Raw genomic sequence first — 12,949 nt, forward strand, 5'->3', positions numbered from 1 at the left:
TGTTTGTGACAGGTCTTTGTTTGGGCTTTTGTTCTGATTCAGTCAGGTGAGCCTATCTTTCATTCCCATAGCAGAAACATTAACACCACAAAACCCAGCTTCATGTTTCAGCGCAGCAGCCCAAATAACCCACGGGGCCAGAGGAAGAAGAAGAGAAGCCCCTCGTGGACCACTGAATGTCAAGTGGCATAAAAAACAGCCAAATAAAAGATCTTAAGTTATGCATTCAGGACACTTGACTGAGCACAATTATTAGAAATAAAGCTAATGGACCGATGGACTGAACGGGATGCAGCAGAGGTAAATCTAATAGTCTTTACGTGAGATACACAATGATGCTCAATAAATAAATTATTGGTCAGTTTATTGGTGTGCAGCTAAGTGTAGCTAAATCGCCAAGATACTACAACTGGATTTATTCCCTCAATTCTACATTAAAACAGTGTCAGTGAATCGTTACCATTTACGGTGTTATATCGTTTACATGTATATCAAATATTATATATTTTATCACATAGTATTAGCCAAAATTTGTATTTATTAAGGTATAACATTTATATTTAATACTGAAAGATAATAATTAACTAACAAACTGACTATATATATATATATATATATATATATATATATAGATAGATAGATAGATAGATAGATAGATAGATAGATAGATAGATAGATAGATAGATAGATAGATAGATAGATAGATAGATAGATAGTATGCTTTTCATGATGTAGCCTATATATTGAAATTCTGGCTGATAAGATAAGATGACAGGTATAATTTAAATTATAGCTGAAAACTGGTAAATTACTAATATTATAAATGTAGTATTTTTATAAAATATAAGCATCTTATATTATATTTAATATAATATAAGCATCACAACATTTAATGCACAGGATTAAAGAATAATAGAATATTAAATAAATAATTAAGAATAAATATTCCTTTTTGAAAGAATTTCTACAAATAAACTAAACTCAATTTACCATAAATGTACACAGCTCTTAGAAACAGCAACGAAAAATATCCAATACTGGCTGGCACAATGTGTTTATGTACTGACATAATGAGATATTGTGCGTCCTTACGTTTCAGTTAAAACTATCTAACAGTATTTTGTGTCTCATTTCCAAAGTCATTGACAAAATAAATTAATAAATACAAAAGAATTAATCAGCATGTATTTTCGGCAGTGATTTCATTGATAAGGTCAACGCTATGAAATTAGTCAATTCTTTTTCATTTCTTACTCATAGACAGAAGTGACATTGCTAAGTGCCACATGTTCAAAGTGTGTGCAGCGCCAACAAAAAGTTCACACTACAGGCCTGTTTATATGTCATACATCTAGCTTCTGGCATTACGGGCAAATGAATAGAGAACTTACACATGCTGAACAGAGTAAATAAGACCAGCCACCAGCCCATGTAATCGCTGCAGCTCTAGCTTGTGGCTTAGCCGATGAAGCGTGCAGACTGTTAAAACAAACCCTCTAATGAGCATAGAGCTCCTCTGTCCTCTCGGCTTGCTCCCTGGCTTTCCTATTCAAACACGAGCACAGCGCTGAATAAACTTCACGCACATGAAACATGCACTTCATGCACTTCCATTCTGGTGCGTGCTTTTGTCTGTAAGAAAACGGGGAAAATGACTGCTGGAACAACAACATGTGACAGCTCAATCAAAGGCTGCACGCATACAAAATAGATTAGACAAGAATTGTGGATTCATGGATAAAGGCACTGCCAAAACACCATTTTTCTATTTCACCTTGAAGAGATAGTAATGACAATTCTCCCATAGTTTACTCACAAACATGCTGTTTCAGACCTGTATGACTTTTTGTGGAACATAAAAACAGTTTTTTCTTTTCATGCAATGAAAGTCAGTCGGATCCAAAAGGACTTTAGACACCTTTAAGCTTTGGGTAACACTTTACTATAGGGTCCAATTCATACTAATACATAAGGAATTGGACACATACATAATAACTAGTTGCTTATTAGCATGTCTATTATTACCATATTGGCTGTTTATTAGTGCTTATAAAGGACATATAATGCATGACATCCATAATCCTACTCAATAACCTAAACTTATCAACTACCTTATAAACTATTAATAAGCAGCAAATAAGGAGTTAATTGAGGCAAAAGTCATAGTTAATGGTTAGTAAATAGTGAGAATTGGACCCTAAAATAAAGTGTGACCAAGCTTGGTTTTATGAACACAAAATATAAAGCAAGATGTGCTCATAGAATAAAGTAATAAAGGTTTGAAATGACATGAGGGTGAGTTAATGTTGACAGAATCTTTACAATTCCCATCCCTGACTTACAAAACACAGCAATACTGGACTGACCAATGGCATGAGTTTTGGATGGGATTCTGCATGTACGACCAATGGAAGATGGGGGTTTGGTCATGAAACATATTTGTGACCCTGGAGCACAAAATCAGTCTTAAGTCACTGGGGTACATTTGTAGCAATAATACATTGTATGGGGTCAAAAGTTTCTTTTATGCCAAAAATGATTAGGATATTACATAAAGATCATGTTTCATGTAGATATTTTGTGAATTTCCTACCTTAAATATATCAAAACGTAATTTTTGATTAGTAATATACGTTGCTAAGGACTACATTTGGACAACTTTTGCACCCTCGGATTCCAGATTTTCAAATAGTTGTATTTCGGCCAAATATTGTCCTATCCTAACAAACCATACATCAATAGAAAACTAATTTTGTATAAATCTTAATTTAAATTACCCTTATGACTGGTTTTGTGGTCCGTGGTCACATTGGACAACAGCAATCGTCACTTACATGACATTGCAGTAATTAGCAAACAACAATGATCCAATCAATTCTAATGGACAAAATCAAGTCCCACCATAGACCCTTTTCTCGTTCAATAAGACAACACAATAGGGGAAATTTGCAACTTCCTTTTTATACCAACTCTAAAAGGATTCTCCCAAGGTATTCCTCATTCTAACATCCTAAGTTATTTGATTAATATCCTTATTTGGTCATCCAGAACATTCCGTTCAACCAATCAGTTTAGAATTAGCTTAGTGGGCTGAATAACATTTGTATCAATATATCAAAGGTTGGTTTATATTGCTTCAGGACCAACATTTTCTACTTCAGTAAATCAAGTTGTTTGGGGCAACTAACCACCAGTCAGTTTGAGATTACAGATGGCTGATTCTGACAGCTCTCATCCTACAGTAAAACAAACCTCTAATACACTGTTTTGACAGCTGTAAGAGAAACTGGGGACTCAAAGAGCTGCTAACGGCAACATAAATATGGTTTGTGCAGCCAGGAGCGGTGAGCTCTAACAGGGTGTGAATGTGCGACCTGTGGTTGACCCCCTCTTTAGGAAATAGTGGTCAGCAGTGTTGTGGATTCAGCACACACATGCTTGAATGGTCCTGAGAGGCGGCTTGAACTGTCTGCAGTGAGAGAGGTCAGGAAATGTCTCTGTCACGTTCAGTGGCCACTTCATCTCCAGCCACCCACTCAGAGCACAGATCAGAGAATCAGCATTAGACTATATTAGTGCTTCCACATGCCTGAGTGGGCAAAAGCTTCTGACGTTTTTCAACAAAACAGTCACATAAATTTGATTTCCACAAAACAGGCAAATAAATCCTCTCATCTTACATTAATAGCATAATTCTGGAACCAAAGGAGTTCTGTTGAATCACTGACAAGCATATGGCTTATAATGGCGGATATAAGTCTTGTCTGTAATATTTTGATGACTGCAGAGAATCATAAATCTTTGGTAAATGATGAAAAAAAACACACATTGCAATGTTAGTGTGATATAGAAAATAAAAATAAATATGGGCACAAAGGTGAAATTTTTTTTTTACAAAGGCAAACACAGGAAACCCACCTCAGCCTTTGTAAGGCCATGATTTACAACATGGTCCACAGTCGCCCTTATTTCATCTGATATGATATCTTTGTTCTTTTCTGTCTTTTGCTCTGTTTTGCCTTTACAACCTTCTGCCATGCATCCTTACTCCTATTCCTCCTCTCAGCTGTTGATCCTGATCATTTCCTAGATCTTCATCGTATGTCAGAATTTGAAACCTTTGCGTTGTCCTCTGTCTATATGCTTTTCAATTGAAGGTCCATGAGATGCACATTTGAGCTATTTCAGAGAACTGGTTTATAATTAATGTGATCTACATTTCTCTTCATTAGTGAAAGGCAAGATTCACCTCCACAATTCATGGCAAATCTACAAAAGTCTAATAGAAAGTTTAGGACAACTAGATCAACCATTTTGCATTTAATGACTAATACAATGAACTAATGCCTGGATGTTTGCAAGACTACTGCACAGAGAACCACATAATACATTTTGAGCAACATTAGCAACTGATAATGTTGGAAACCACAGATAAATGTACATAATCAATTGCATGAATGTACCAAAGCAATCGCAACTTGTTCAAAAGAATGAGAAACTGTTTTTATGATGTACACAAGTGACTAGATGATGTGGAGGCTGAACAAGTAGTTTTGAGAATTTATTTTCTGATCTGAGAAATGCACCAAAGCGACTGAGAAAAACTGTAATATGCTTATAATCAATGATGAAAATAGGTGTGCTGATCAATATTTTTGTTCTTTTTTTCAGGATTCTATGATCACTAGAAGGCTCAAAAGAAAAAAACACATTTGAAATACATTTCATCAATTGATTCCATCCTTGTTAAAGTTTTTTTTTTTGGAAAAAAATATATATTCATACAAAAGTTTATTTTGTGTCTTATCTTGTTTGATTTAATTTTCAATGTTATGCCAATTCTAATTATACATTTGAAAATTTTATTGACACATCTATTTTTACCATAGTAAAAGTGTAGTTTCAGCTTAATACACTTTAAAATGACAACCTGAACTAACCTCTGTGTTAAAATATCTTTTGTTGCCAATAAAACTATTCCATTAAAATGTGGTACACAACAACACAATCATGGCTGTTGCTTGCATTGATAGGAAGACGATTGTGTAAAATAAAGCAAAAAGATTATAAGCATGCTTTAACATAAAATTATAACAAAACAATGAATAACAACACAACATGAGACACACACACATGCACACACACGCACAAAATGTGATGCTTTGCAGGAATGAACAAACTCTGTACTCCTATGAAGTATCACTCCTAGAAAAACCAACACAGATCTGAACACCTGCTCTTCGTGGAACTATGAATAATTTCTATCATTAATACAATCAAACAAAAATGACTTTGGACTTGACCACAAATGAACCTTTCTAGGGATGAATCAAAGTCTAGAGCTCTTCTTGTAAACAGAATGCGGAAATGTTGGAAGGAAATCCATAAAAAAAAATTATAATAATTCTGACATATTCTGTAAAGCATAGCTTGTCTCAACACAGTCATGCTGCCCTAGCATATGATGTTGAGTAGAGAGGAGAACAGTGTTTTTGTTGATGAGGAGTAGAAATGTAAATAAATGTTGGATTACTTTGTCATTCTTTGCTCGGCTTGATTTTGATTCCAGACAAGGAATTCAGGGTCGTACCTATCAGGAGACAGGCAGAGAGAGAGACAGGGTAGGTGTCTAGCAAAAAGGGATTTGACATTAAAAATGAATGTATTAACGTTTAGCTGTCTTCTTGCTGCTGCATGATAATACTACACACTTGCATTTGACTCTCTTCATGCACTAAAATATTTAATTGTTGCTTTGTTGGTTTTTATTAAAGAGGGGTCTCACACAACGGAAAAGAACTCCCAACTATACCACTCCAGTGTGAACTAGCAGTTGTAACAATCGATTTGTGGGTGAGATCAACTTTCACATTTCCAGTCAGTGCAAGTACTGATATATGGTAAGAAGTCTTCTGCATTCTACTTTTAGAAAAGCAGTACGTTTCTCAAGACAATTATCAGGGGGTTTCAAACCTTTTAAGAAGGAGATAATTATATTTATTGGTCCTTGATGACATTCAGAAAGTTTGAAAACCCCTTAACTATACAGGAGGTGCAAGGAGTTAAAAATAATGCAATGTTTTATCTATATATATTACAATATTTAGCTATATGACTTTTATGTTTAAAAATGCTGTTTTATGTGTCATTTACAAGGATTTTAGGTAAACTGTGGCCGGTATTGTTGCCAGACCCACCCTTTAATATACCAAACACTATTAGTGAACCAAAGATTAAAGACGACTTTGACATGTTCTGTAACAGTATGAAATTGTCTGTGCATATCTGTGCATTTGTTTGCAGCCAGTAAATGCAATGCATCACACGTCATACCATTTCCACCATAGCCACTAGCAGTGAAAAGACATGGGAGAGAAACAAAGGCATGAGGAGTCAACAGAAGGGATGACAAGAAAAAAACAAAAAAAAACAAAAACAGAAACAAAACAAGGTCAAATCAGCAGAAAAAGCAAGCAAACCAAAAAAGAGAAAGTCCTATAATACACTCACAAGAGATGATCGTCAATGGCCTCTCAGCATATCAAATTAATGTCACACGATAAAACCAAAATATGCGTAATACCAATTTAAACAGTGAAAAGGGTGGAACTGACTAGCTATATAATCCATAAAAGCATGCTCTATAATTCCAGATGTTTTTTTTTTTTACAATTGTAACAAATGTGTAATATCTTTTTGTGGTTTAGTAAGTTTACACAGGCAAACTAAGGACTACAGGAAGTGACATCATGTGATTCATGATGTAGGGGAGAGTGAAGTAAGATGTGCCCTTAATCAAGCAAACTGCACATTTGTGACCAAAGATTTAGAAAGGAACCATCATGTACAGCTGCTTGTGACTGAAAGATGCACATAAATAGTGAGCATTTTCATTATCTACACAGATATCATAAAATATATCTTATATTGGTGAATTTGACCATAGTTGTTTTTGGCAAAAAAATAAAATGTACAGTATGTACACCACCTTTCAAAAGCCTGGGGTAAGATGTTTTATTTTAAATCAATACTTTTATTCAGCAAGTATTGCAAATTGGAGAAAGATTACAGATTTTTATAATGTAACAAAAGATGTCTACATCAAATACATGCTCTTTTTTATGAGTTTTTTATTCATCAAAGAATCCTGAAAAAATGTATTGCAGTTTCCACAAAAATACTACGTAGCACAGCTGTTTTGAACACAGACAATAAGAAATATTTCTGCTAAAGATTAAAAAAAAAACATTATTTTAAATTGAAATAATGTTTCAAATATCTGAACATAAAAGATTTCTTAAAAAAAAAAAACATGAAAAAAGTACTGGTCCCCAAACTTTTGAACGGTACCGTATCTGTGGGTTAAAGTGTGTAAGAAGCTTTGAGGTGTCAGCTTAAAAATGCTAAATAAAACTAAACAGTGGCACAGCTTACCCCACTCTCCCCTACAGTGTCTTAATTCTAATTAAGCTCTATTTGATTTGTTAATCACTCAGCATGTCAGTTCGCCTCTAACCCTCACTAACAGGGTGAAATCACCATATGCAGTTCCTTCAAGATGCAGTCGACAGTGGAAGAACTCACCTGGGGTCCTTCTGGATGCTGTCCACAGAGGGCGACCTGACCAGCGTTGCCTCCGGGGGCAGAGCAGGTCCTGATTTACTGTAGGGTGAGTCTGTGGAGGGGCAGAACTGTAGTGTACGGTAGGGGTTGGCATAGTCGGCGGTGGAGGCACCAGGACCAGTGGCATAGCCGGCACGGGGGAACGTTCCTGTAGCGTTCTGGCTTCCTGTGCGCTGCAAGGGTATGGGGTCAACACCAGGAGAAGAAGGGGCTACAACAGGAGAGTAGGGACAGGGCAGAAAGGTCAGGACCTGGTCACAGAAGCGGTTCTTTGGATCTTTGGGTGCAGCAAAGGGTGAAAAACATTGCATGTTGACCAGGTATTTCAGTCATAAGAAAGAAGGAGGACAGGAGGAGCAAAACAGAACAGAAGTCATGTTAAACCATCAATATAACAAACTGACCCATAATGACAAGTCTTCAGTAGGTGCTTTTTTAGCTTGTCTGAGTGTGAATGCAAAACAGTTTTTTTCTCTCTAGCCTGCTTTTGTTCAGATTTGAATAGCTACCCAGAAACCACCACTGAGGGCTGTCCATCCTGACGGCAGAGGTTTCCAGCTGAATGGAGCTCAGAGCCGTGCTGGAAACATTCCCGCTTTATAGTCAACACGAACATTTACTTTTTATTGCACAAGCCTGGTGTGCACGATATTATTTTGTATTATTTCAAATACACTTTTTCATACACTGTTCATTTGTTTATTCTTTTATTTTTTATGCCATGTCAGCACAGGATAGTTTAAAAGCAATTAATAAACTCTTTCAGCATACAAACTGGAATAAAATACTTTTTTTCGAATACTTTATTTTAAAAATAAATTTCCTGATGGGACCTTTTTAAAAATGTAAAGTACACTCTTTTTTACATGACTACATGTCATGATTCCACCAAGGAAGGCTATGAAGACAAAGATTTCCACAAAAATGTCTTGAATAATAATCTACATGAATGCATGAAAGATAATGACTCACATGTGACTTTAAATAATAACCGACAGTAAAGTGAACAGAAAGGAGTGACAAGTGACGAGGGGCAAACAGATGATGGGAGTTAACTAATAATGACTAACGAGCAAATGAACTAAAGAGTTGAAAGCAAACAGGAACAAAACCATACAAGGAAAAACAGGAACAGGCAGATGTGACAGGAATAGACTTCACTAAAGTTCACAACCTTAACAGACGCCACCCTTCCCTACTAACTTTCAATGTTTATCTTTCAAGCATCTGACTCCATTTTAGTATATAACACCCAGTTTTCACAATCCAATCAGTTCTGAATCCATATACTATCCTGTACAATAATCAATATCTGGTCTGACCTGAAAATACATTAGATTATTGAAGCACAATGAATTGTTAATAGCATCTGATGTTGACTTTCAATAAAAGCCAGATGGAAAGTTCGGATTGCAAAGATTAAATATCAAATCCTGTCATCATTTACTCACACTCATGTCGTTCTTAGCCTGTTTGACTTTCTTTCTTTGCATGAACAAAAAAACCCACTGCCACACTTTACAAAATAAAAAGAAAGAAAGTCATACAGGTTTGGAATAACATTAGTTTGAGTAAATGAGTAACTGATTTTTGGCAAGGCATTTTTTAGGCAAGGCATTTTGTATAAGGTGTCTAGACATGCCATAGCGCACCATAAATTAGTTGTAAAGATACATCCTTTTCAACTCAAAACAAAATTTGAACGGAAGTAAACTGACTTTAAAACCTTAAAAGCAAAAACTTTATACTATCTGATAAAATTAAAGTGATGATGTCCAGCAGCTCATTGCTATTAATTGGGCACTTGGGAAAACATTTCTATTTTGAACAAAAAGAAAGCTGAAACAAGCCTTTTATTTCATAAATGTGCCTGTACCAGAGACACAGTGTTCTAGATGTGACGATTTTGTTGTTGACATTAAATTGTTAGAGAACCTGATGTCTGCTATCTTACCCTGGCCTTGGTTGAAGTTCCTCAGGGGGGCTTTCTGATAGACTCTGTCCTCATAAATGGGGTCGATGTGGTGCTCAGGAGACTGCAGGGGTCTGAACTCCGAGCCCAGGTGACTGTGCTGACTGCTGTACGAACCCCTGGAACCTACATCAAGGACAAAGGCAGATTCTCAAGCACCATTAACCAGAACAAAAATGCTATAAATACACTCGGAAACATCAGTGTCAAATTCTCATCCATCTGTCTGATGATTAAGTGTGAAAATGACCAGTGCTTATGCGTTTTGATGGTGATGCTACCAAACGGAAAGGCTGTATCCCGGAATTCGCACTGACCTGCCAGACTGCCGGGTCTCTGGAGGGTGGCGTTGGCGTACAGATCATGAGAGATCTTGTAATGATCGGTGGTGTGGAGCATACGCTTGGTGGGGGACAGAGTGGCATAGCTTCCCACTGCAGCGCTGAGCTGGTGTAGTGGAGACGAGCTGGAGGCATTGCCCGGTCCAGTCATGTGCAGCGGTGAAGAGGACGACCCTCCTCCCGCCGCCATGTTGATGGGAGAGCTGGTGCTGTAGGACTTGGCAAGCCGGCTCGGGGACTGCTTGGGAGACGACACCCGCGCCAGAGTGGCGTAGCTGGGCATGTCGGAGGCTGAGCCCAGCCTCTGCAGTTTGGATGGGGACCCCAAAGCCTGCATGGAAAAGGGAGAGCTCACTCGCTGGGCTGGTAGAGTGGAGCAGGAATAGTTTACAGGGGCTGCTGGCTGATCGTCAGGCATGTGGAAAGCACTGCCATGACTCTGGGCAAAGGAGTCTCGAGAATGGGCCCGGGCGGCTGTCTCTCTGGCAGCCAGCTGGGCAACACGATTAGACGTCACCTGGAGGTAAGTGACATGTAAAGAGCTAAAATTTCACTCTTCCAGAAGCTGTGAGTTAAGTGATGGTGACCGACATGATATTTTCAAGGAAAAACTGGGGTGAATTCACTAAACTCTTGCACCACTTTTTGCGATTGGTAATTCAGTGCAGCAACAGTTCATAGTCCAGTTTAAATCGAATGTGGATTAAAGCTGATAAAAAAATAGCATCTTGATTACAATTAAAATTTGTAATTAAATCATACTATTAATTAAACTTTAAAAAAAAATGCAGCAATATTTTTAATGTTTTTGTTAAAAGTTGATGTGAGGAAAAACACAACTTATTAATTTTGCTGCATTGTTTTAGTTAAAACTGAGGTACTATTTCAGACTGGAATAGACACTGTGGCCACAATTTAATTAAATAAATATGAGGGAACAAATTAATTAAACAGCCATGAATTAAGAAGCGGAGCAAGCTTTTTGTTTCTGCATGTCATGCATGGGGAAACATCTCCAAAAATAACAAGAACATTGTCAATGCATTTTTTGTTATGTTTATATCTAAAATATTATTTAATATTTGACATTTTTGATTTGTCAAGTCTCTTTACTAAAATAAGATGCATTTAGTCTGAGTACAACTGGCTGAAAAGAATGAACACTGAATAAATTTGTAGATGATTTTCATAAGGCAAAAGACATGACAAAAAAAAAGAATACTAAAAACATCAAGGCAGTACATGCACATAAACAGAGGTATCAGCGGACACACTACTTAGTGAATTCCCCCCAGAGGGTTTTCTCATAAAACAGGGTAAAATTCACACGGTTTAAGACAAGAGGGTCAAAATCAGAGTTCTCACAAAGAGATGAATCCCCACCTGATTATAGCTATGTAACGCTCCTCCCACCTGACCACTGCGAGGAGGCTGGGGGGCCGATAGGTCGCCGAGAGCCAGGGTCTGGTTGCTATGGTAACTGACCGGATAGGGAAAGGTGCCCTCTTGATTATTGAGCTGCAAAGCACTCTGAGAGAGGATGCCTGGTCCTGTGAAAGGGACATTTGGGAAAAAGAAAAATAAGATGAAACAGTTCAACCTGAAAAATTTCAGATTAACTTTAACAATCACTCATTTATTTCCAACAGAGATACTGATTTGCAGTTTGTCTTTCATGCTACCTGTCTGCATACAGAATTTATATTAATCTTGTAATCTTTGCATATATTTAACCATGTATAACTTCCTTTACAGTGACAATTCATTCTTGTGTGCAGCCAAGTGTTACGATTGTAATGACTGTCGAAAGCAGTATGATGCAGTGTTGCATTTACATAGAATCCAAGCCTAAAATCTAAACTTACATAAAACTTTATTTCTTCTGCTGTCTTGCAAGCTCAGGTATTTCCTTCAGGAGATAGAAATCTTGTTACCCTCTCTTCTCTGTCCATATAATTCCCCATTTTACTTTTGGAAAATTGGTTAATTGCTTTACCATTTCATCTCATATTCTTTCATTCTCTTCCAGCCTCCATCCACAGTTCTACACAGTTTTCCTTTCTTTTATACGGCTCATTATTTCAAGCCTCACAGTGAGTAGATGGACAGAATAGGCATGCATAATTAATCACTGCTGGAAGACACTCAGTGTGCACACATTCAAGAAAATGGGGTCAGCATGAAGAGAAATGGCAGTCCGTTCTCTTCGCTCGGCCCTCCTGTACTGACAGCCTGACACTGTGCCATACAGCAGTGAATCCCAGTCCTTTACAGTACGTCCCACAACCACAACCACATAAATAAGGCACAAGTTTAAATATTATACTGGATATCATTCAGAATGACCATAATACATTATTAAATTGGACATAATTCACTTTGAAACTAAAAAAATAATAATAATACTGTTGAGGAAAAACAGCTAAAGCAGATTTACCCACCTACTGAAGCAGTTTGAGAAACTATAGAAGCTGGCTATACAACGGCATTTCGTTTGATTGGCTGAGACATTTAATAGGATGCAAGTGAAATAAGTAAAACTGCTTCAGAAATACAGAGCATGTTATATTATATTGAACATTCTAAATACTTCAAAGGAGGACATAAGCATATGAGTATATCCACTTTGTTAAAAGACTGAAAGAAAATCAAAAACTTCACTGAGCAAGTGGGTCAAACCAATGATGCATGATAAAAAAGCAGAAATATTGATATGTTGATTAAATATTCATTTTGTATTCATATTTTAATAAAATGTTTGTAGTTTGAAGTTAAATGTAGCTTTATTTATAGAAATGCTACATACAGTATATAGAATAGCATAGCATACATTCATATATGTATACTATACTACAATAATCTTTTCTTAATGAACATTCAAGGATGCATTAAATTGATCAAAAGTGACTTTTACATTCCAAAAATGATATTTTAAGTAAATACTGTTCGTTTAAACTTTCAATTCAGCAAAGAATCCTGAAAAAAAGAAAAAAAAAAAAAAATCACAAGCTTT

General features: G+C 36.6%; 2 protein-coding genes across 8 annotated transcripts in view; one reads left to right on the top strand and one right to left on the bottom strand.

Moving 5' to 3' along the window:
- The window catches only part of LOC127950757 (transcription elongation factor A protein 1), a 174,441-nt gene that overhangs the window by 64,623 nt on the left and 96,869 nt on the right, over positions 1 to 12,949 (top strand). The window lies entirely within an intron of this gene.
- Positions 1 to 12,949, bottom strand: part of LOC127950743 (catenin delta-2-like) — a 72,035-nt gene that overhangs the window by 26,116 nt on the left and 32,970 nt on the right. For 3 of the 7 annotated variants that reach the window (XM_052547975.1, XM_052547974.1, XM_052547978.1), the window contains 5 exons: positions 11,320 to 11,486; positions 9,913 to 10,453; positions 9,578 to 9,721; positions 7,585 to 7,834; positions 5,534 to 5,590 (listed from right to left, as the gene is read on the bottom strand). In XM_052547975.1, the coding sequence (XP_052403935.1) occupies positions 5,534 to 5,590; positions 7,585 to 7,834; positions 9,578 to 9,721; positions 9,913 to 10,453; positions 11,320 to 11,486 (1,159 nt within the window). The remainder of the gene's footprint in view (positions 1 to 5,533; positions 5,591 to 7,584; positions 7,835 to 9,577; positions 9,722 to 9,912; positions 10,454 to 11,319; positions 11,487 to 12,949) is intronic. The other 4 variants (XM_052547977.1, XM_052547976.1, XM_052547979.1 and 1 more) reach the window with 3 other exon arrangements.

The sequence above is a fragment of the Carassius gibelio genome, chromosome B2 (genome assembly GCF_023724105.1).
Source record: "Carassius gibelio isolate Cgi1373 ecotype wild population from Czech Republic chromosome B2, carGib1.2-hapl.c, whole genome shotgun sequence".
In the NCBI taxonomy this organism is placed as follows: domain Eukaryota; kingdom Metazoa; phylum Chordata; class Actinopteri; order Cypriniformes; family Cyprinidae; genus Carassius; species Carassius gibelio.